Raw genomic sequence first — 24,619 nt, forward strand, 5'->3', positions numbered from 1 at the left:
AGTTCCAAAATGCTCCTTGAGTCCTGACCGTTCTCGCTCGCTCTCCCTCCCTCCGTCACCCTCTCCCTAGGGCGCTCCCGAGGGTGTTATTGAGAGGTGTGCATATGTGCGTGTTGGCACTACCCGTGTGCCCCTGTCCGAGCCTGTCAAGAACAAGATCATGGCTGTGATCAAGGAGTGGGGTACCGGCCGTGACACTCTGCGTTGCCTGGCACTGGCCACCCGCGACACACCCCTCCGCATGGAAGAGATGAACCTCGAAGACGCCACCAAGTTCGGCGACTACGAGGTGAGAAAGGAGAGGGGGATTTAAGTACCTACTGTATTCATTTCCAGGTAAATAAAGGGGTTCCTGAGTTACTAGGTAAATACAAACAGTACTACTGGAATTTCTAAATCCATCCGAAGCACTTACCCTATGTCTCCTCTCTCTCTCTCTCTGTCTCTGTCTGTGGTCCTCAGACTGATCTTACCTTCGTGGGCTGCGTGGGCATGCTAGACCCCCCTCGTAAGGAGGTCATTGGAGCTATCGAGCTGTGCAGGGCTGCTGGCATCCGCGTCATCATGATTACTGGTCAGTATGCTGCAAAAATCTGGTGCTTTTCCAAGAATCCTCCAACCAGGATTTCTGGAAAACCTTTATCACTCCCACTGTTTCCATCCATCTGCCTCTTCTCCGTTGGTTGTCTTTCCTCCATTATATTTCACTCTGGTGGTCTCAGAGAGGACTGAAATAAATTGAGAAAAAAGAAAACAAAACTTCCCTCCCTCCCTTCCTCCCAGGTGACAACAAGGGAACAGCCGTGGCTATCTGCCGTCGTATTGGCATCTTCACCGAGGATGAGGACACTACTGGCCGAGCCTTCACTGGCCGCGAGTTTGACGATCTGCCCCTCCACGAGCAAAAAAAAGCAGTCCGCAAGGCCTGCTGCTATGCCCGCGTTGAGCCCTCTCACAAGTCCAAGATCGTCGAGTTCCTGCAAGGCTTCGACGAGATCACCGCCATGGTGAGGGGAGGGAACAGGAACAGAGGAGACACTCCTATTCAAAACTCAAAAGCTTACCGTACAACCATCCAATTGACAAAAAAACGGAATATTTGCGGAAATACGATTCATATCATGCAGAACAAATCACTAACAGTCATCCTCCTTCTCTACCTTCTCTTTTCTTCCTTCCTCCACCAGACCGGAGATGGAGTGAACGATGCCCCCGCCCTGAAGAAGGCCGAGATCGGCATCGCCATGGGCTCTGGCACTGCCGTTGCCAAGTCTGCCTCTGAGATGGTCCTGGCTGATGACAACTTCTCTTCCATCGTGGCAGCTGTCGAGGAGGGCAGAGCCATTTACAACAACATGAAGCAGTTCATCCGTTACCTAATCTCCTCCAACGTTGGTGAGGTCGTCTGGTGAGTGTTCGGGGGGGGTGGGTTGAAGTGACCACATCGTGACCACATCGTGACCACATCGCGACAGACATAACCATGGTCGAACGCCAATCCAGAGATTCACTGTAGTTGCAGCATAAATACTTGGTCACGCTCCTGCATTGGCTGTCAAGACACCACCGCGAGCAAGAACATCAATATGACTGCCACACACAGTTCTAGTCAAAACTTACTCTTCTCCTTTCTTTGTTCTCTCTTTCTTTCTCTCGCTCCCCTCATCCATCCCTCCATCTCTCTCAGTATCTTCCTGACCGCTGCCCTGGGTCTGCCCGAGGCTCTGATCCCTGTCCAGCTGCTGTGGGTCAACCTGGTGACTGATGGTCTCCCTGCCACTGCCCTGGGCTTCAACCCCCCTGACCTGGACATCATGGGCAAGCTGCCCCGCTCCCCCAAGGAGCCCCTCATCTCTGGATGGCTGTTCTTCAGATACCTCGCCATCGGAGGTACGATAGGATAAGATACCATACCATATAATGTGACAACACTTTTATTGTCCATTTGCATGGAAATGTATTCTGGGAAGTCAGGAACACATCAAAAACACTAAATACATAACAAAACAATTACAAATGCACTGGCCATTATGCTTTCCTCCTCTCATTTTCCTTCAACAACCGTTGGGGTCACTAGAATACCATTGTGAATGCATGACCAATACATTGCCTCATTCGAAGTAGTTTGCTAGTGTGGATGTTGTTTCTAAATAGTATGCTATGGTGGATATTGTGTCTAAAGCCCCATCTATACCTGGTGCTAACATGCATCCTTTGTTCACATTCTAATTGTGCCCACATTTTTAGACAGGTGTAGACAACTAAAAGACTCCTTGTGATCTGATTGTAATCAGATCTTCCAAGTGTAAACAAACAAGATCAGGTCAAATAACACATATTTTACATGAACAAAATTGAGTAATTTAGCATATGCTCTTAACCAGAGAAACGTATTTTTCATACCTGTCCCCCGTGGGAATCAAACCCACAACCTTGGCGTTGCAAGGCGCCATGCTCTGCCAACTGAGCCACATGGGACCTGTTAGCAGTAGTTATAAATGGGGCTTATGTAGTACGCTAGCGTGGATATTGGAACAGAGTCATGTTCCAGGTTCAACATAGACGCTATGCTCACTATCCATCTCTGACCTAATTCTATCTCATGAAGCTATGTCTGACTCTCCAACCCTGAACTATCCCTGGCTCAGTCGTAAATCTAAATACAACCCTGACCAAACGTCAAACGCTTAGAGCTTTCAACCCTCACCGACTGCTGCTTTGCCCAACAATGGGCGTACAGCAGTTGTGGTCGGTGCCAGTTAATTAAGATGAGGGAGGACAATATATTTTTTTTATGAGCATGGCTTTATTTCTATTACAGCATATTGGATAACTTTAATTTATATTCCATTCCCTCAGCTCAATGTAACATCGATAGGTTTAGGCTACTACATGATACTTACATTTTCCCTATACGCATCATTAGATTTCTACAACCTAGCCTATGAATGAAAGTTTACAATGTAGGTGCAGAGGTCGAGAGAAATTTGAGTAATCAAGGTGACAGTGACACATTCAATACCGCCTTGCACACTCTTGCCTACATCTAGCTGATCTACGGTGTAATCATTAATCCAACAGTTACAAATAAGAGTTTCTATTGGACAAATTCAGGTACGTTTGTCCCCATTTTGTTTCCGTTTGCTTCTGTTTAAGAAACGTTTTAACAGAATCGGCGGAATGAATATACCCCTGATCACACACAAACACAGTTCACTTTCATAGCAGCCACATACAAACAGCATGATTACTTTTCTTGTAGTATATATCCTTCTCGCATCTACGTGATCAACCTCCTTTCACAGTTCCCTTCGCTTGTGGACTTCAGTGCACAACACATCAGCTGTCTGTGACCAGGCGAAAAAATACTTTCCAAGCCAAATCTTCATATCATAACCGCTACACACAGCCTACATCGTTGTCACCATATTATCTAATGTCATAGTCAACATAGCTACTAGAACTAACGCATTAGTAAACCCGCTACAATCACACAGTACAGTCAGCAAGCAGTTTAGCAGTTACACTGGTGGGGGCTCCAGTGGCAATACATTTATAAAACCAAAAGCTTACCTTGACTTAGAAGAGTTCCAGTGTTGGATACCCAAAGCTGGCTAGCTAACATAGCATCCCTCTCTGTTTGACCCGAGTGTTTGAGTAGGCTAAAGTAATTAGCTGCATTCACTAGCGAAGTAAGTGGAATTGAAAAAAAATATGCAACGAAATATAGCTAGCTTTCTCTCTCTCGCTTCGCCTTCATTTTTGAAGAAATTAATTTGTTAAAAACTGTTCATCTATTGTCGTTCTTTCTCTTTGAGTCAGCTACTCACCACACTTTATGCACTGCAGTGCTGGTTAGCTGTAGCTTATGCTTTCAGTACTAGATTAATTCTCTGATGCTTTGATTGGGTGGACAACATGTCAGTTCATGCTGCAGGAGCTCTGATAGGTTGGAGGACGTTCTCCAGAAGTTGTCATAATTACTGTGTAAGTAATTCTATGGAAAGGGGTGAGAAACATGAGCCTCCTAGGTTTTGTATCGAAGTCAATGTAACCAGAGGACGGAAACTAGCTGTCCTCCAACTACACCATGGTGCTACCCTACAGAGTACTGTTGAGTCTATTGTAGACCTTCATTGAAAACAGTGTATTTTAATAAATTATTTGGTGACGTGAATATATTTAGTAGTTTTTATCTAAAGAGGATAGGTTTTTTTATATTTCACTATTTTAAATTTTTATGAAATTCAACATAGCATTCCTTTCTGTTTGAGCCGGGTGTTTGAGTAGGCTAAACTAGCTAGCTGCATTCACTAGCTAAGTAAGTGGGAAAAAAATCCTATGAAATATTGCTAGCTCTCTCTCTCTCTCTCGCTTCAAAAATGTTCAACTATTGTTATTCTCTCTCTGAGTTAACTACTCACCACATTTTATGCACTGCAGTGCTAGCTAGCTGTAGCTTATGCTTTCAGTACTAGAGTCATTCTCTGATCCTTTGATTGGGTGGAAAACATGCCAGAGGACGGCGGAAACTAGCTGTCCTCCAGCTACACCATGGTGCTGCTCTACAGAGTACCGTTGGGCTACTGTAGACCTTTAATCCATTATTTGGTGTCGTGTAGATTTAGTATAGTTTTATCTAAAAAGGATAACTGTTTCACAACAACAACAAAAAACACCCCTTCCTCCTCTGAGGAGCCTCCACTGGCGTACAGCGTAGACACCCCCCCCTCTCTACAACACCACATACAAATTGAGCAGTGCTTTATTGGCATGGTGGTGGGACACAAACTGAAGCCAAAGCAATAATCAAATTAATGTTATATTGTTTCTGTACATCCTCGTGATAAAGGAACACAGTAGATTAAAAAAATCAAATTAAAAGTTATGCAAAACAAATTTTCACACAAGTAAACAACAAAGTATGTCATCATCTCATCTCGATACGTCCAACAGAAAAAGGAAATCAAATAGGACCAATTATAATTGAGATCAATGTTACCTGACTTCCTGTGGTGTGTGTTCCAGGCTACGTTGGTGCTGCCACCGTTGCTGCTGCCGCCTGGTGGTTCCTCTACAGTGAGGACGGCCCTGGTGTGTCTTTCTATCAGTTGGTGAGTAGCAGCATCAGATACGGAAGAGGAAGCAAGACCTCCCACATTTTTCTTTCAATGGAAGTCAATGAACTAAGCAGACTGTTATCTCATTGGTGTCTATGGGAGAGGTACCCCCTTAAGCAGACAATGGTAAACGGCTTGAGCATTTCATCTTAAAATCCAACATCTTTGGTAGCATCACCGATCGGAACCCGAGGCATAGCTCATTGCTCTCCATGTAGATCTGAATATATATATATATATATATTTTTTTTAAATCCTATACAATCCTGGGGGTACGGGCTACCTAGGACTTACATTTAAATTAGTTATTGAGCAAAAACGTAGTCTGGTGAGTAGAGGTTGCCTCCCCTATATAGGGCCCATAGGCTCTGGTTAAAAGTAGTGCACTGTAAGAAATAGGGTGCCGTTTGGGATGTACAAGACTCTGTAGAACAAGGAGTGGTCTCCACCTTTACTGGGTGTGCAGGCTTTTGTCCCAGCCCAGCACCAACACACCTGTATCAGATACTAATCAACTATTGTTTTTTAGAATTTGAAAAACTCAACACAATGTAGAGATTTGTCTTTGGCTTCACCAAATAATTAAAGAAACCATACAAAGTACAAAAGTGCCACTGCAGTTCCAAATTCATATATGTTGCGTCATTGGTCTAAAACCATAATTATCGTCAAGAGATCCTCATTTAAAATACATTAATGGTCAAAGACCTTCATCATGATCATCATCAATCTTGGAGATATTGCATCTTAGGTGTAGGGTCTACCTAGGATCTACATTTAAACTTCTTACTTAAAAAAATTTACAGTGAATGATTGTGATAACCCAGGAAATGGTTCTATCCTAATTTCGGATTTTTCTCCTCAGTCCCACTTCATGCAGTGCCACGAGGAAAACGAGGACTTTGTCGACGTCCACTGTGAGGTGTTTGAGGCCGCTCCGCCCATGACCATGGCCCTGTCTGTGTTGGTCACCATCGAGATGTGCAATGCCCTCAACAGGTCAGACTGCAACTAGAGCTAGAAGCAACTTTAGTTCCTGCCTGTTTCAATATAAAGCAATGTTTGAAGATTCATGGTAGAAATGCAAGATTCAATTAGGCATAACATGAAGGGCCTGTTTCCCAGTCCCAGATTAAGCCTACCCCTTGACTAAAAAAGCACTTTCAATGGAGATTATCCATTTGACATGCTTTGTAGTGCAGGACAGGAGTAGGTTTAATCTGGGTCCTCAAAACTTGCAACGTTGTCACGGTTGTCGTCGGTTAAGGAGGACCAAAACGCAGCAGGTATGTATATGCTCATCTTGCTTTTTAATAAATACAAAATGAACACCAAAATAACAAAGAACGAACGATCGACAAAAAACAGTCTGGTAAGGCACAAGGCTAAACACAGAATAATCACCCACAAATAACAAACACAAACACACCCTCATATATGGGACTCTCAATCAAAGGCAGATAGACAACACCTGCCTTCAACTGAGAGTCCCAACCCCAATTAACCAAACATAGAAACAGACATACTAGACAAAATCATAGAATACCTGAAAACCAAACAGTGCCCAAAAACCCCCGGAATACTTAAACCAAATGCCCCTTCAACAAAACACACCACCCCGAACCACATAAAACGAATACCCTCTGCCACGTCCTGACCAAACTACAATACCAATTAACCTTATACTGGTCAGGACGTGACAAACGTTGGTAGTTTGTTAGCACTGTAATTCTTGATACACACAGTATATCAACTTAGAGGTAGAACATGAACAGTAAAATTATATAAAACACTTGTTTATGTTTATAAATTATAGCACTTCTATAACAGTGTGTTTCTAAAACACAGAGTATCAAGAGTATGATATGAAAGCCTAATCTCAGAAGTAGCTATTACATTGAAAGTGTAGTGTAACCCCAAAGAAATTGGAAGAGTAACTTTAGATTAAACGTGCAGAACAAACATTATCCTCCATCCCTCACCATGTAATCTCAGATCCCCACATGCTTCTGCACACCTCTTGGCACACACCTCAGTGGATAACAGTGTATAAACACACACATTTTAAATACTTTATTTGGATCCACAAATCAAATTTACATTTCAAGAAGGATCCAAACATCTCAGCACACACACACACACACAGTGTTTAGCCAGCGTGGATTACGTAACCCCTCCGCCCCATCCCCCCCTCCCCCCCCAGCTTGTCTGAGAACCAGTCCCTGCTGCGCATGCCTCCCTGGAGCAACCTGTGGCTGGTTGGAGCCATGTCCCTCTCCATGTCACTCCACTTCGTGATCATTTACGTCGACCCCATGCCCGTAAGTCTGCCTTACCTCGCACCACAACCCTCCGGCTCAAAGGACCACTAGTTTTGATCCTACATCCACCTCTCTTTGTCTTACTCTCTCGATCTCGCCTTCTGTCTGCTTCTCGCTCTCTCTCCCAGTCAAACATTATTGTTATACAGACATTATTGTTATACACTCCCCTTTACTGTGATATTCAGCGTTAGAGCGTGAGTGAAATTTAAAGGCAATGTCCCCGCGTTAGCGGCGGATTCACGGTAAACGCTACATATGTCGGCGCAATCGTAAATTACCTGAACATTTCTATCACATAATCTGTAATGAATCAGCGATACAGATTGAATAGAGCCCTAAGAGTGATAACTGAGTAAGAGTATTTGAGAACTGAGTAAGGCCTAGATTCAATCTGGGCCGTTATAGTGCGATTGACATTTAAAAGGTAATTCCCCGATTGATCCGACATGTGCAGGATTTACAGTGAGTGGTCTGCGGAAACATTGCTTTTAAAAAAGGTGCATAGCCGAAAAGGGCCGATCGGATTGAATCTAGCCAAGAGTATGTGATAACTAAATAGTATGTGATAACTAAGTAGTAGTATGTGATACGTGTCTGAAATGTGCCTGCCCTCTCCGCTGCAGATGATCTTTAAGTTGACCCACTTGAACGTGGAGAAATGGATGGTGGTGCTCAAGCTCTCCTTCCCTGTCATCCTCATTGACGAGGTCCTCAAGTTTGTGGCCCGCAATTACCTGGAGGGTAAGGACACACACACACATTTCTGTTATCGATTAAATCTATAATATTCCTTGTAATAATATCCTGTAATATCCACAGAAATGTTCCCTCTATTTTGGGCACTGGGCAAATTTCAGGTCTTGCGAGTGGAAACTTGAATGTTGTGAGAATTCTGTGCAACTTCCGGCGTGCATTTACAGTGAACACTGAGGCTGTACCATTACAATTTTAGACAGCAGCCAATAGGATATCGTGGCTATTTGAGCATAATGTATGCCTATCAGCGTGGCCTACCAACAAAACCAATTATGGAAATCCCGTAACATTTTCACAATTTTGATGTCTATGATATAGCCTACAGTAGCCTATATGGGGTGTTCAATGCAGTCTTTTAAAAAACTTTTTTACATGATGCTCTTGTAGGAAGCAGTAACACCGCATTGCTGACCAATTGAAGAAAAGGCGCTAGGGTGGACTGTAAATTAGGTTTAGGACGGTTGCTACCGCTATTGTACATTGGTCAGGATGTTAGAGGAATGAGGAGATGGGGCAGGAATCCAATACTTGAGTTTATTGCACACACAAAGCACACTGGGTTGTTTGGAGGTTTTGGAATTGTTGTGGTTTTTGGTCAGTCACGCACAACAAAGAAAGAACAAAAGCAAGATGGCCACCCGATTTAAATCACCAGCACAACTGAAAGCTAGGGGGAAAATTGCAGCTTAGTGCAGGAATGTCAATTAGTTCAGTGGGAACAGGTGCGGTAATTAGACAGGAGCATGGCCAGAGTAGAGGGAAAACCTGGTTGCTGCCATGAGGCTTTGTAACACCAATACTTACCTAAAACTGGCCTAATAACTCGCTAACTAGCAAAGAATATCAAATGCGCACACCACACGTGCGCTACCCGTCAATAGAATTATTCTCCGATGCACTTTGGCTTAGCCTCGGCAGCCGATAGTGGCCACTTGATCTGTACTATTTTTTAGGATTTGATGTGCCCAGTCAGTAATACATTTGTGTCCCCTGTGGGCCGGCTCATACATAAAGCATCCTCCATTCATGCTGCAAAGGCATAATTTTCCTTAACTAGCTTTGATGGCGGGCCGTCCGAAAAAACCTGGAGAAATGTGTACTGTAGCAGTGATGTAAAGATACATTAAAGTACTACTTAAGTAGTTTTTTTGTTGGTATCTGTACTTTATTATTTATATTTTTGACAACGTTATACTTTTACTTCACTACATTCCTAAAGAAAATGTACATTTTTACTCCATACATTTTCCCAGACACCCAAAAGTAAATTTTGAATGCTTAAGCAGGACAGGAAAATGGTCTAGTTCACACTTATCAAGAGAACATCCCTGGTCATCCCTACTGCCTCTGATCTGGCAGACTCACTAAACACAGGCTTCATTTGTAAATTATGTCTGAGGGTTGGAGCGTGCCCCTGGCTATCTGTAATTTGTTTTTAAAAAACAAGAAAATGGTGCCATCTGGTTTGCTTAAGGAATTATAAATAATTTATACATTTACCTTTGATACTTAAGTATATTTAAAACCAAATACTTTGACTTTTACTCAAGTAGTATTTTACTGGGTGACTTTTACTTGAGTAATTTTCTATGAAGGCATCTTTACTTTTACTCAAGTATGACAAATTGGGTACTTTTTCCACCACTGTACTGTAGCTGAGGAAACGATCTAGAGCCCACTACTGGCTGCCTAGGCTAGCTGTGGCTCTGCCTACAACAAAACCACAGACTCAATCTTAGATTTGTTTTGGTTTGTTGCATTGAAAGTGGCTGATAGTGAAGTTCAACGTCTTGCATCTCTGTGCGGGCTGGCATTTCTTCTGCACAGCAGTCCTGGAGGTGGTGCGTGGCCGCGCACCCAAACAGCTTAGAGTGAACATTGATCCAGACTTTCATACTTGCTTCAGTTCTAAATATGAATCTATTTAATTGCAAAGTCTTTCATAATAATAATGATTAATATGATTTACCTTTCTATCAAGTGTTTTCATATCTCTTCATCGCCCTCTCCCCCACTTTACCGATACCTGCCACTGCCTTGGCTACTCCCCCCTTCCATCCTGTTTTCACTTTGTTTATGAATCAATGGTTTTGTATTTTGTGTCCAGATGGTGTCAACACTGAATTTACACAATACCCACTCTTACATGTATTCACTAAAGTCTGTGTGAGTGTTTTCCTACAGGTTTCTATGTATCCCCATACTTCTTAAAGTTTGTCTAATTTTATGGCTATAATGTCACATTTAGGTAGTAATTGCCTTTGTAGACTCTTCCACCAGCAAGATCATACTTGGGGACAAGGTTAGCCATTGCAGTTTTAATTTGTTAATATAAAACATTTCCAACATGAACATTTAACTATGGTCAACATACTTATGATTGTATGGAAAAGTCCATTTTTTTTAATGAACATAGTAAAAATATTGGTATCATTTAGCAGACACTTTTATCCAAAACAACTTGGTCATGCGTGCATCCATTTTATGTGGGTGGCCCCTGGGAATTCACAATCCTGCCGTTGGAAGCGCTATGCTCTACCAACTGGGCTACACAGAACCAGCGATATTTGGTGTTGAGTATATAGGTGGATAACATAAATTGTGCAGTACTAAAATATAACTAAATGGCCAGAATAATAGATGCAATAATAATAGATGCCCAACTCCACATCAATCAATAGTACTTCATGTAGATCTAAAAGGGTTGTATTAAAAATATGGTCATTTTTTTTGGCTGGATTGGAATGTTCCCCATATTGCTTATACCTATCCTCCAAATTGATCCCTGGGGGCTAGTGCTCAAATTGGGACTTGAGTCTAGTCCTACCTCATCCGGTTGCCAATACCCTGAAAATGACAGCCATTTTCTTTCCCATGCAGTTGCTGATGACAATCTAGTAAGCAAGAAGTGGGACTAAAAGAACACGAGGAGTATAAAGGAGAGAAAAGAACGAGAAGAGAAACGGTGGAAGCGCTTCCCAGAAACGAGAGCGCAGACCGTCACTAGAAGTGAGATTTTTTTTTTTTGACAAGCTCAAAGAATGAAACATAAAAGCCACCTGAAAAAAATTTATAAAAATAAACAAAAACAAAAACTTGCAAATAAACACTTTTTTTTCCCTTTCTGTGTATGTATTGAAATAAAGTTAATATATAGGTAAGCGTTATGAACATGAACAATATATTCAAATTATTCTGACTATTCTTAAAAAATAAAACTGTATTAAAAGAGAATGTGAGAGTGGCTGGTTAATTGTTATTGGTTTTGGTTTGATTCCCAGTATCTCACATACTTACGGTCGATGAGAAGCATCTTCTCCTTTACCGTCCTTTGGTGGCTGTGGAGATCAATCATGGTTTTACAGCTGTGGCTGCAGACTGGGCATGCAAAGGCTTGGTTGGAGGGGGCAGGAATAGCCCTGTTAGCATGCCTCTGCACGCTTTGCCTCCAGATGTTGTGTGCATTCGTCCTCCATACTCCTGATGCCCATTGCACAATGAGAGCGCCAGAATGTTCGGCAGGTGGCTAGGTCCTCTATACTGGATGGATTGATCTTGCACCTCTTCAGAGTGGTTTTAATTCGGTCCTGCATCCGCTTCTTCTGGCCAACAGCAGAGCGTTGGCCTTCATGTGACCGTTGAGCACTTTCTGCGGCAGTCGGCCCTCTGGCATGCGGATGACATGACCAAGCCATCTTAGTTGGTGATTGTTTAAGGTGGACTGCATGCTACCACTGCCAGCCCGTTTCAGTACCTTGGTGTGGGGTATTCTGTCCTGCCAGGTAACAAAGAGAATCTTCTGGAGGCACTTTATGTGGAAGGCCTCCGGGGTTTTCATGTGCTAAGGGATCCATGCTTCACAGCTGTTTAACAGGGTGGACACACAGACACCGCTCTCTCCGCAAACAATCACACAAGAAGAACACGATCCTGCAATGAGTAGTCTTTCAATGTATATTTATATATTACGGCAATTAGTATCAACAAGAGAGAATGCCAAAATCATTCACATTATTTTACAGGTTTCTCATCTCTTACTCTTCATTTAGAAAACATTGTGAAGTCTAAAAAAGGTAAAGATGGTAATCGTGTCACTGGATTGGTTTGGAACAGGGTTGTTAGTGTTAATAGCTGGTATCAACAAGGGCAGTGCTATTAGATCAATGGTCGTACGTCCTGAGAGGTGTGTGCTTATGTGTATTTACATGCATCAGAAGTATCATAATACGGTGGAACTTCCAGTAGATACTGGCCTTTTTTTTCTCAACATATTGCCTTTTAGTGACTTCCACTAAAGCAGTAATGGAATGTTTCTCATCACATCTGACCTGCGGGAATGTCGAGTCAGAAACTCCAATACAAATATTCAAGTTATCTCAATGAGTCCAGTTTAAAAAAAGGGGGGTTAAGTTTGGTCATAGAATGAGTGTTTGGTCATTGAACATGAGAAAATACATTTAAAAAAATTCCTAAAGATGGAGGGTGCTCAAGCAACATGAGTCGAGGTGCAACCGACAACAAAAAAATCAGAACATCATTGAACAGCTCCAAAGTACAAATATTCCAAGTCACATTACAAGCAGAGGTGGTGATTCCCAATGTTGGAGAGGACTGGCCTGAGCAAGGCCAGCACAGATCTGGTTCTCATTAGGAGTTGCCTGGAATGAAAGCTGATTTGTATATCAGTGATTATGCACAGCTCCTTGCTCAGCCCACTCCTCTTCAACACCGGGATAATCATGATAGTGGTCAAGTCATTCTCTGTGGTTACTGTTACACTTCATGTCCAGCCTCGTTCTTATTGGTCACCCTTGGAATATTTCTTGTTTCTCCCGTCGCTTTGGCTCTGTTGTGCTGCTCTGATAGACTCACGTGGCACCAGCGGGTGGGGCACCCTCTTCAGGAAGCCCCTCCTCCAAGATGTCCCTGACCTGGTCCAGAGTTTCAGCCTGACGGATCAACTCCAGCTTCACCTAGAAGAAAGGGATGGAGGGAGAGAAGGGGGTGTAGAGAGAGGGAGGGGGTAGAAGTGGAGTAAGAGAAGAGAAAGCGAGAGAGAGAGAGACCATTTGACTATGAACCAAAAATGAAAATGGAATCCAGCTGGACTGGTCCTAGATCAGTGCTGTAAACGAACATAAACCAACTCATTGTGAATACACCCTGAGTGGGCTGGTCCTGAATCAGTGTACTGTACCTGCAGTGACTGTGAAAGCTGGACAAAGTCCCTCTGCACCGTTTGGCTGGTGTCCACCTGAGAACGCATACTGATGATCTGGCTACGCAGCTCCAAACACTGTTGCTGAAGGGACGCCTGGGAGGGAGATAGATCGAAAGGGAGTGAGAATGGTGAGGGTAAGAGAGAGATAAAAGAGAGAGAGCTATAGTAACATGTTAGTGTTCCCAAAGTAGGAAAGATAAGTACACAAAAGGTATAACACGGACAGACGGACGCACACACAACTCTATCCCTGGTCTCCCTGTACAGTACCTTGTCATGGGTGAGAGTCTTGCTGTCTCCCTGTAGGTGTGAGAGCGCCACCCTGAGGCCTTGTAGCTCGGTGCGACAGGTCTGTAGCTCCAACTGCAGCTTCTCTTTCTGACACTGGACCCGCTCCATCTCGGTCTTCAGACTGGACAGCTGCACTGCAGAGGGCAAAGGTCAACAGGACTATTTTTACTGAACGTTTATTTATCAAGGAAGTCCCATTGAGGTCAGACGACCTATTTCACAAGGGAAAGACAATGGGCTTGTTGGAGCGGATACGTTTTGTCAAGTCACCGCCTTTCAATATGCATGACGTGGATAACTGCATGAAAAACCATGTGATCTAAGGTCATGCGGTTTTTGATAGTCTCTTTCAATTTCTGCAGTTGCTTTTCACCGATGGCACCATACAGCCATTGCCTGGCTACTGGTAGGCACTACTTGTCAACCAATCAGTGTTTTTGTTTGACCCACGAGGACAAGACCAAAGACGTGACTGAAACAGGAACCAGCCTGAAGCTACAGGGGATACAAATGAAAGCGATATGAGACCTCTAACAAATGCTTTATACAATAGCTTCAGAAAGTATTCATATCCCTTGATTTATTCCACATCTTGTTGTTACAGCCTGAAATCAAAATTCATTTTCTCAACCATTTACATACAATACCCCATAATGAAAAAGTGAACTTTTTAAAATTTTATTTAGGAAATGTATAGAAAATTAAATACAGAAATATCTAATTTACATAAGCATTCACACCCGAGTCAATACATGTTAGAATCAATGTTGGCAGCGATAACAGCAGTGAGTCTTTCTGGGTAAGTCTCTAAGCCACGTGTCTAACTCATTCCGCGGGGGGGGCCTAGTGTTTTCGCTCCTCCCTTGTACTTGATTGATGAATTAAGGTCACTAATTAGTAAGGAACTTCCCTCATCTGGTTGTCTAGGTCTTAATTGAAAGGATAAAACAAACACCACTGCTCTAAGCGCTTTGCACAGCTAGATTGTACAATATTTGCCCATTACGTCAAATTGTTTGTTGATCATTGTTAGGCAATCATTTTCAAGTCTTGCCATAGATTTTCAAGTAGATTTACGTCATAACTGTAACTCAGCCATTCAGGAACATTCACTGTCTTCTTGGTAAGCAACTCGAGTGTAGATTTGGCCTCGTGTTTTAGGTTATTGTCCTGCTGAAAGGTGAATTCACTCCACATGTCTGGTGGAATGCAGACTGAACCAGGGTTTCCTTTAAGATTTTGCCTGTGCTTAGCTCCATTACATTTATTTTTTATCCTGAAAAATGTCCCAGTCTTTAACAATTACAAGCCTACACATAACATGATGTAGCAACCACTATGCTTGAAAATACAGAGAGTGGTACTCAGTAATGTGTTCTATTGGATTTGCCCCAAACATAAGACCTTGTATTCAGGCCAAAAAGTTAATTGCTTTTCCACATTTTTTTCAGTATTACTTTTGTGCCTTGATGCAAACAGGATGCATGTTTTTAATTTGTTTTATTCTTTACACTTCCTTCTTTTAACTCTGTCAAATAGGTAGCATGTGGAATTGTTTTAAGATGGTCATACCAAGCACCATTTAGCTATTTGATTTAGAATTTTAGATATAAAGAATATATATTATTTGATAAAATAATGGGCTAATGGCCTTACTGCTATTAGCCCATAAAAACACATTGAATAACAGATTGATACATGGGGGAAAAAAGGACGTTTTTTTTAAAGTGTCTGTCCAATATCTGAGAAAGATATGAAAGATCAGGAAATTTAGAAAAAATATTGGGACCCAAATTTAACAAAACACTTGGCACTTAACTACTTCCATATATATACTTCCATTAATATTTTTAACTGGTACCGGGCTTCAGACGAGTCTTGTGGGCATCAAAACGACCGACAACTACGGTGCATTCGGAAAGTATTCAGACCCCTTGACTTTTTCCACATTGTTACATTACAGCCTTATTCTAAAATGGATTAAAAAATTGTTTTTTTCCCCCTCATAATAAATCTATAAAACAATGAGAAAGTCCTTGACAAATGTCCTTGAGTAGCCCAGCCAGAGTCCGGACTTGAACCCGATCTAATATAACTGGAGAGACCTGAAAATAGCTGTGCAGCGATGCTGTAAGGCTGTAATGTAACAAAACGTGTAAAAAGTCAAGGGGTCTGAATACTTTTTGAATGCACTGTACGTGTTCGAGTGAGTCTCACCTTTGCATGGAGGGGTCATATTACTGTGTCGACCAAACTGATAGGACACTACAGTCAGAAGTTGGCAGATCAGCGGTACCGACTTCATATGTGTCCTGTGGCGCTTGTGGGGGGTAGTAGAGCTAAAACGGAGAACACCATGTTCATAAGTCTCATGTAGGCCAAACCGTTCGGACGCTACAAATGTTTTTGTGAGAAGACACATTTTCGGGATGTCTCATGGTCTGACAAACACCGCTGTAGCTCGGCCACCTTCCACCCCAGATGCGGAAGGCCGCCATTGGCAGATGCGATGGACTGAGATGCAGCCCATGCAACAAAAAAAACATCTCTCCAACTTAAACAGATGGATTTTGCTGGGGATGTTTTTTATGCTAACTAGATTTCCGCAGAGGTGCAGATAGACTCTAGGGGGTTATTGAACACTATTATTGCACAGAGTGAGTCCATGCAACTTATTATTGTTAAGCAAATTCTTACTCCTGAACTATTTAGGCTTGCCATAACAAAGGGGTTGAATACTTATTGACTTTTGTGACCCGTTTCAAGAAGCTAGGCGCATGTCGCAAGTCACTACTTCACATTAGAGGCATTAACATTTAATAATTTTTATCAAAATGCATTTTGGGGCAGAAATACCTTCTGGAACATGTGAACTTTCATGTGCCTTAATACAAACGTGCATGCCATCTGTAAATAAGAATACAATTGTTCAATTACGAGCTTAGTTGGTTTAGCCACAGAAAAATACAGGAACCTACCCGCTAGCCATGATTTGCTGAGATAGATGGGCTGGACATGCCAAGAGATGAGTTCAGATTGGTCTGCCATTGTATCATGCTTCTGTCTATAACATAAGCTGCTCAGTAATGTGTGGATAATCCTTTCTACAGCAGATTTTTTTTTTTTAAGATATCAGAAAGAACTGAAAAAGTGTTGCATTGCTTCCCTGAAGTTAAAAGCGCTACCGACTAAGATCAGTGGGAAAAAGTTGTGATGGACTACTTTCCGGAGGACGATCGTGCCATTCCGACTCTCTCTGACGCTGAAAATGATCCGAGGTTGAGAAAATCCCTGATTTAGGTAAAAACATTTTTCATTGAACCAGACATTGTGGTCTTCTGATGACCATGATGGGGGAAGAAACGGCGATCAACAGTGTTGTTCTCACGTTGACCGAGCTTTGAAATCAGTGGAATTCCCGGTTGAAGCAGAGAGATGATTGCCAAATGCGGAGAGTCGAAAAGGCTATTGTATAAAACACCCGTCTCCGGATTACATCTTCAAACTAAGGGCAACCATGGCATTCATGACAGAGGGAGAAGCGTTCATCCATGTATATGGGTAAGAGTCTAGCTACATGTTCAGATATTATAAGTCTCTAATTTTGTCAGAAAGTTGTTTTCATTGCAAGTTAAAGTGTACTGTTAGCTAGATAGATGGCTGGCTGGCTAGCTAATGTTACATGTATGATCTGTGTAGTAATAATATTTGTATCTCAGAAAGCCATTTGCATTGTTAGTTATAGCCCAATGTCATTGAACCTAGTTGGTTATCTTTAGCTACTTGCAGAATCATGCATGGTAGTATGAGTTGGGATCATCGTTTGTTTACCTAGCTAGCTACATGTCTAAACAAAAGACTCTCCTATACAAGTAACCATTTCACTGTACCGTTCACAACTTCTGTATCCTGTGCAAGTGACAAATAAACAGATTTTATTTGATATAGTGTGTGTTTACCAGAGACGGTAATGTGAAGAACAACATGACCTGCACCAAAGTCAGATTAGGATATAGGCCAAAGACTAGGTAGTGTATTTTTACTACTACTTTTTGCTACTACTTTCACCCCTTTTAATCTAGAAAGCTTGGGTTGTTTACCACACTACCATATTCACTCGCTTTAGCACATGGCCTCACATGTGAATCCTTAAAGAGATGGGTGGGGCTAAGGCTTAAGCGGGTGTGAACGATGCTGAATGGGTGTAGACATAGAAGAGCTCTCCAGGTGTACTAAAACATTCACGTGCCATTTTCTCAAACGTGGGGTTACTTTCCCATTGTTCCTGAACTGCAGTGTATGATACACCACGTTCTTGCTCTGAGTCTCTACTCTTATCCAACGTAAAAAAAAATGTTTAAAAAATGTAAATGTTGCTACATAGGACCGAATCCAGGTGGTACATTTAAGCTTTACATTTTGTATTAATTTGTACAAATTTCTAAATACCTAATTCCACTTTGACATTACAGGGTATTGTGCATAGGCCAGTGAAAATAATTCTAAATTGTATACATTTTAAATTTAGGCTGTAACACAACAATATGTGGAAAAAGTAAAGGGCGTGTGAATACTTTCTGAAGGCACTTCAGAAAGAAAGTACGTTACGTTTTCAGTTTCTGAGTGTGTGATATTAGGGGTAAAGAAAAGTTTATTTAGACCTTTCATAAACATTTGCAGCTATGTTGACACCGCCATGTTGATCTGAGCTTCGCGGTTGGAAAACCACTACAGTGTCCGACTCGGCTGTGGCAGATGGACCTCCCCCGACTTCATTCGTCGACCTTCGTCTAAAGTTGGCTTCATTAGCCTAACTACTCGAACACACCCTATGAGTTTACTACGGTCAACGCCTGTTATCAACTGCCTGTGTGTAATGCATTACGGATTCATTTCTATGGCCTTCTATACCACACAATTTTCTAATTCTCTCGCTCGCTCTCGCGCACACACACACCAATGTCCACTCACCTTGTAAAACTTCTGTTGAGGCAGTACCAGGGAAGAGAGAAAGAGAGAATGGTTAAAAACCAACATACAGCTGGCAGTTTCTATTACACTTATCAACACAAAGAAAGAAACAAAGACACAAAGAAAGAGCGAACGAAAGGCAGATGAACAGACCGCTCTCCTCCACGCGGGTCTCCAGTTGTTCCTTTAGGTTGACGATCTCAATAAGCAGCCTCTCTTCACTGTGTGCCCCCTACAGGTGGGAGTACAGTAGTGCATACAGTAATAGTATGTTTTCAATGTATTTTAATGATTCTTGACTGTATGAATACACACACACAAACGTGCACGCATATACAGACACACAAACCGTACCTGTAGTGTAGGACCAAGGGGTCTGTTGGCGTCCCCTGCCCCATCAGTCTCCTCGATCTCCTCCCCTTTTAGCCTGGACAGCTCGCTACACACCCTCCTCTGAGAGAGAGACAGCTCCGCCTGGGAACACAACACACACAAAACACCTCAAACACACACTACATGGACCTCATCCCCCTCCTCCCTGGTTGGACCAGGTGCCTGTCACTCACCAGCCTGCTATGGACGGCATTCTGTGATTGGTTGAAAGATTTCTGCAGCTCCTGTAGGAGGGCCTCTGAGGTCTGAACCTGAGACTGGAGAACTGAGACCTAACACACACACACACACACACACACACACACACACAAGTAACATTCACATTCAATTCCGTGGATAACTGACGCTTCTCAATATACAATATATGCCATGTGTGTAAAGGTGGGAGTACGTGTTTGTGTGTCTCAGTAGTCTGTGTGTCCAGCTCGCTCTCCAGCTCTGTCCTCTCGTCCCTCAGTCGACTCAGCTCTCCCTTCAGCTCCTCAACCTGCACATCAGACCACACCACATCAGACGCCATGAGTCCACATCAGAGATAATGAGTCCACACCACATCAGACGTCATGAGTCCACATCAGACCACATCAGAGATAATGAGTCCACACCACATCAGACGTCATGAGTCCACTCCAAACCTGTACAGTTTGGCTCACCTGTTTGATAGAAACGCTGGTGTTTGACTGTTTCAAACATTTTACTGAGTTCTAGCAAAATAACTCAAATAACAAAATCAATCAATTTAAATAAATGCATTAGGCCCTAACCTATGGATTTTACACGACTGGGAATACAGATGTGCATCTGTCGGTCAGAGATAACCTAAAAAAAAATGTATTCATTTTTTTTCTTCTAAAAACCAGTCACTATCTGGTGACACCACCATTTGCCTCATGCAGTGCGACACATCTCATTCGTAGAGTTTATCAGCCTGTTGATTGTAGCCTGTGGAATGTTGTCCCACTCTTCAATGGCTGTGCAAAGTTGCTGGATATTGGCGGGAACTGGAACACTCTGTCGTATATATGTTGGCGGATGAATGGCACGACAACGGCCCTCGGGATCTCGTCACGGTATCTCTGTGCATTCAAATGACCATCGATAAAATGCAAATGTGTTCATTGTCCGTAGCTTATGCCTGCAGTACCATAACCCCACCACCACCATGGGGCACTCCGTTCACAATGTTGACATCAGCAAACCGCTTGCCCACACAACGCCATAAACGCTGTCTGCCATCTGCACGGTACAGTTGAAACCGGGATTCAACCGTGAAAAGCACACTTCTCCAGCGTGCCAGTGGTCATTGAAGGTGAGCATTTGCCCACTAAAGTCGGTTACGACGCCGAACTGCATTCAGGCAAAGACCTTGGTGAGGACGACGAGCAAGCAGATGAGCTTCCCGAAGACGGTTTCAGACAGTTTGCGCTGAAATTCATAGTTTGTGCAAACCTACAGTTTCATCAGCTGTCTGGGTGGCTTGTCTCAGACAACCCCACAGGTGAAGTCGGATGTGGAGGTCCTGGCCTGGTGTGGCTACACGTGGTCTGCGGTTGTGGGGCTGGTTGGACATACTGCCAAATTCTCTAAAACGACGTTGGAGGCGGCTTATGGTAGAGAAATGAACGTTAAATTCTCTGGCAACAGCTCTGGTGGACATTCTTGCAGTCAGTATGCCAATTGCACATCTGTGACATACCACCCTGCATCCCACTGCTGGCTTGCTTCTGAAGCTAAGCAGGATTGGTCCTGGTCAGTCCCTGGATGGGAGACCAGATGCTGCTGGAAGTGGTGTTGGAGGGCCAGTAGGAGGCACTCTTTCCTCTGGTCTAAAAAAAATATCCCACTGCCCTGTGTATGGTGCAGTCTTTCGGACGGGATGTTAAACGGGTGTCCTGACTCTCTGAGGTCATTAAAGATCCCATGGCACTAATCGTAAGTGTAGGGGTGTTAACCCCGGTGTCCTGGCTAAATTCCCAATCTGGCCCTCATACCATCACAGCCACCTAATCATCCCCAGTTCACAATTGGCTCATTCATCCCTCTCCCCTGAAATTATTCCCCAGGTCGATGCTGTAAATGAGAATGTGTTCTCAGTCAAATTACCTGGTAAAATAAATAAAAAACTGCACATTTTAGAGTGGCCTTTTATTGTCCCCAGCACCTGTGAAATGATCATGCTGTTTAATCAGCTTCTTAATATGCCACACCTGTCAGGTGGATGGATTCTCTTGGCAAAGGAGAAATGCTCACTAACAAGGATGTAAACAAATGTGTGCACAACATTCGAGAGAAATAAGCTTTTTGTGTGTATGGAACATTTCTGGGATCTTTTATTTCAGCTCATGAAACATGGGACCAACACTTTACATGTTGCGTTTATATTTTTGTTCAGTAGAAGTCCTAGTTGGAGTGTGTTTCTGTGGCTAGTGCTCACTTGTTTACTTAGTGAATTGATGTCAAAGTGTGTGTGTTCACCTGTGTGTTAAGCGAATCCCATTCGGTGTGTGTGACCAGACGGTGGCCGGGCGGGGGCAGGTAGATGGCCTCGGGCACCAGGGTTCCCGTGGAGACCAGGGAGGCAGTGTCTTCCTGGGGGGGTGGGCGGCGTGGCAGTGAGGGCGTGTCCAAGGAGAAGGAGGAGAAAGAAGCGAAGTCACAGTTCTGGGAGAAATAGCCCTCCAGGCCTGCCCCTTCACCCTCCCCTGGTCCCTCCCCCGGCCCCTCAGCCTCCGCTGGTTGGCTATCCCATCCGTCCGTTCCTGGTTCTCTGAGGGTATTGGTGGGAGAGTCTGTCGACTGTCTCTCGGACTGCATAGCTCCTGCCTCCAACCTGTCCTTCTTTACACTGCCCTGAGAGAGAGAGAGAGAGAGAGAGAGAGAGAGAGAGAGGTCAGAGACAAGGAAATAGGTTTAGTAACATTGAGGTGAACACACACACACCTGAGACTGCACACTGGCTCTCCTCCACTGGGCACGCTCAGACTGCAGAGTAGATATTCTAGCCTCATACTGAGAAGCCGTCTCTGAGAATAGAAGAGAGAGAAATGAGATGACAGACAATAACAGGTCATCTAGGTGGGTCCTACACATTATCTGCGTCCCAAATGAGACTCTATTCCCCATCTAGTGCAATACTTTTGACCATAGCCCCCATTGGGAACGCATGATGAATAGAAGGCATGGAGCGACCTTTCTCACAAGAGAGAGGGGGCCCGCCCCATCTATACAATGGTAGGGAAACACTGGTATGTAGAAAAGGTGTCTTCCACCTCTGACTGCATCTCCTGGTCACACTGTGTATATCTCTCTCTCTCTCTGACCTCTGAGGGCCTCCTGAAGAGACTGCATCTCCTGGTCACACTGTTTCTGCAGCTCTCCCAGCTCCTCCTGTTTGCTCTGTTCGCAGATCGTCGCCACGCCCTGCCAGTGCTCCAGCTGCGCTCGGCAACCTGCTAGCTGGGCCTGCAAGCTTTCTATTGCATCTGACAAGCAGGAAAATTGAGAGATAACATAAGATATCTGTTTATGGTGAATATAGGACAATACAAGGTTGTGAACAGAGTTAAACACTGACTTCAATGTATCTTATGAGCTGCATAAAAGCATGATCATGCAAGCAATTGCACTTAGTCCTACTACACAGGCTATTCCTTCCGATGTCAATAACATTACAAAACACCACACGCAAAGCAATTCATGAATGTAATAAAACACCTGTTGACAATCTAAGTGACAGATAACATTGTTTTGGCTGTGTATCAGTGGAGACACGGCAATCCTTGGCACACACCTGCCATAGCTTCTAATTAGGTTGACTGACGTCTCCACAAAATCATTATTATTATGGTTAAACCCCCGCCTATTTCTACAATTTCTCTATTTAAAATCAGATTTTAAACCTAACCACACTGCTAAACTTATGCCTAACTAACCTTAAATTAAGACCAACAAATATATTTTCGTTTATTCATTTTTACGATACAGCCAATTTTGACTTTGTGGCAGTAACAGAAAGGTCAAACGAGTTCACTTAGCAAGTGGCAGCTCTAGCAATAGAAACCTTTTGTACATTTTCAGTGATCTGTAGCTACATTCCGAAATGCACACGCGTTTGTGAGATTTTGTTATCACGAAGGGTTGGTTAGCTAGCAATCAAGCTAGCCTAGCTAAAACACTTGTTGATGACTAGCTAAGTGACATTCTTACCAGTGTCGTCATTCTGATATTTCTCCGACGGTTCCATGATCAATCATTTGTGTCCGATCTGTTCTGTAATGGCACCAAATGTCTTAGTCGTGAAAATAATCTACTGTATGTGTGTTTAGGGTTGGGTTGGGTTGGGTTGGTGTGAGAGCTCAAGGCAGGACTTATTCACTACTGGTCAACTTCAGGAAATAACTTTCCCCGGTTTAAGCCTACGGATATTACGTAAACATCCTTCCTAATGCCGACGACTGCATAGATGTTTTCCTTATTCTTCCCAGTTCCAACTACCGTATTGTCATGGGATGAGCGAATAATAATATGTGAAAAGACATACAGACATACAGTCATACACCAGTCAAAAGTTTGGACACACCTACTCATTCAAGGGGTTTTCTTTATTTTTACTATTTTCTACATTGTTGAATAATAGTGAAGACATCAACACTATGAAAGAACACATATAGAATCATGTAGTAACCAAAAAAAAGGTCAACAAATAAAGGTTCAATAAAAAAATAAAAAATAAAACAATTATTCAAAGTAGCCACCATTTGCCTTGATGACAGCTTTGCACTCTCTTGGCATTCTCTCAATCAGCTTAACCTGGAATGCTTTTCCAACAGTACTGAAGAAGTTCCCACGTATGCTGAGCACCTGTTGGTTGCTTTTCCTTCGCTATGCGGTCCAACTCATCCCAAACCATCTCAATTGAGTCTGATGCAGCTCATCTGATGCAGCACTCCATCACTCTCCTTCTTGGTTAAATAGCCCTTACACAGCCAGGAGGTGTGTTGGGTCATTGTCCTGTTGAAAAGAAAATTATAGTCCCACTAAGAGCAAACCAGATGGGATGGCGTATCTATCGCTGCAGAATGTTGTGTTAGCCATGTTGGTTAAGTGTGCCTTGAATTCTAAATAAATCACCTCCTCCATAGTTCACGGTGGAAACCACACATGCGGAGATCATCCGTTTGCCTACTCTGCATCTCACAAAGACACAACGGTTGGAACCAAAAATCTCACATTTGGACTCATCAGACCAAAGGACAGATTTCCACCGGTCTAATGTCCATTGCTCATGTTTCTTGGACCAAGCAAGTCTCTTCTTATTATTGGTGTCCTTTAGTAGTGGTTTCTTTGCAGCAATTCGACCATGAAGACCTGATTCACGCAGTCTCCTCTGAACAGTTGACGTTGAGATGTGTCTGTTACTTGAACTCTATGAAGCATTTATTTGGGCTGCAATTTCTGAGGCTGGTAACTGTAATAAACTTATCCTCTGCAGCAGAGGTAGCGCTGAGTCTTCCTTTCATGTGGCGGTCCTCATGAGAACCAGT

At 43.1% G+C, this 24,619-nt stretch overlaps 2 protein-coding genes across 2 annotated transcripts in view; one reads left to right on the plus strand and one right to left on the minus strand.

Annotated features, from left to right (window-relative positions):
* atp2a1 (ATPase sarcoplasmic/endoplasmic reticulum Ca2+ transporting 1) overlaps positions 1 to 11,434 on the plus strand; it is a 33,952-nt gene extending 22,518 nt beyond the window's left edge. Inside the window, exons 16-25 of the mRNA XM_014192319.2 lie at positions 71 to 289; positions 463 to 574; positions 784 to 1,007; positions 1,188 to 1,408; positions 1,688 to 1,890; positions 5,029 to 5,114; positions 5,986 to 6,119; positions 7,324 to 7,441; positions 8,068 to 8,185; positions 11,081 to 11,434. Of these exons, the coding sequence (XP_014047794.2) occupies positions 71 to 289; positions 463 to 574; positions 784 to 1,007; positions 1,188 to 1,408; positions 1,688 to 1,890; positions 5,029 to 5,114; positions 5,986 to 6,119; positions 7,324 to 7,441; positions 8,068 to 8,185; positions 11,081 to 11,118 (1,473 nt within the window). The 3' untranslated portion in view covers positions 11,119 to 11,434. The remainder of the gene's footprint in view (positions 1 to 70; positions 290 to 462; positions 575 to 783; positions 1,008 to 1,187; positions 1,409 to 1,687; positions 1,891 to 5,028; positions 5,115 to 5,985; positions 6,120 to 7,323; positions 7,442 to 8,067; positions 8,186 to 11,080) is intronic.
* Positions 11,435 to 12,140: 706 nt separating this feature from the next.
* Positions 12,141 to 23,440, minus strand: rabep2 (rabaptin, RAB GTPase binding effector protein 2). The gene is given in 12 exon segments (NM_001173813.1): positions 12,141 to 13,173; positions 13,398 to 13,514; positions 13,692 to 13,846; positions 18,684 to 18,695; positions 18,837 to 18,915; positions 19,038 to 19,157; positions 19,250 to 19,348; positions 19,468 to 19,563; positions 21,552 to 21,926; positions 22,017 to 22,099; positions 22,397 to 22,558; positions 23,283 to 23,440. Coding segments are annotated over 12 exon segments (1,440 nt in total). The 5' UTR covers positions 23,320 to 23,440; the 3' UTR covers positions 12,141 to 13,068.
* Positions 23,441 to 24,619: the final 1,179 nt, after the last annotated feature.

The sequence above is a fragment of the Salmo salar genome, chromosome ssa03, assembly GCF_905237065.1.
Source record: "Salmo salar chromosome ssa03, Ssal_v3.1, whole genome shotgun sequence".
Taxonomy (NCBI): Eukaryota; Metazoa; Chordata; class Actinopteri; order Salmoniformes; family Salmonidae; genus Salmo; species Salmo salar.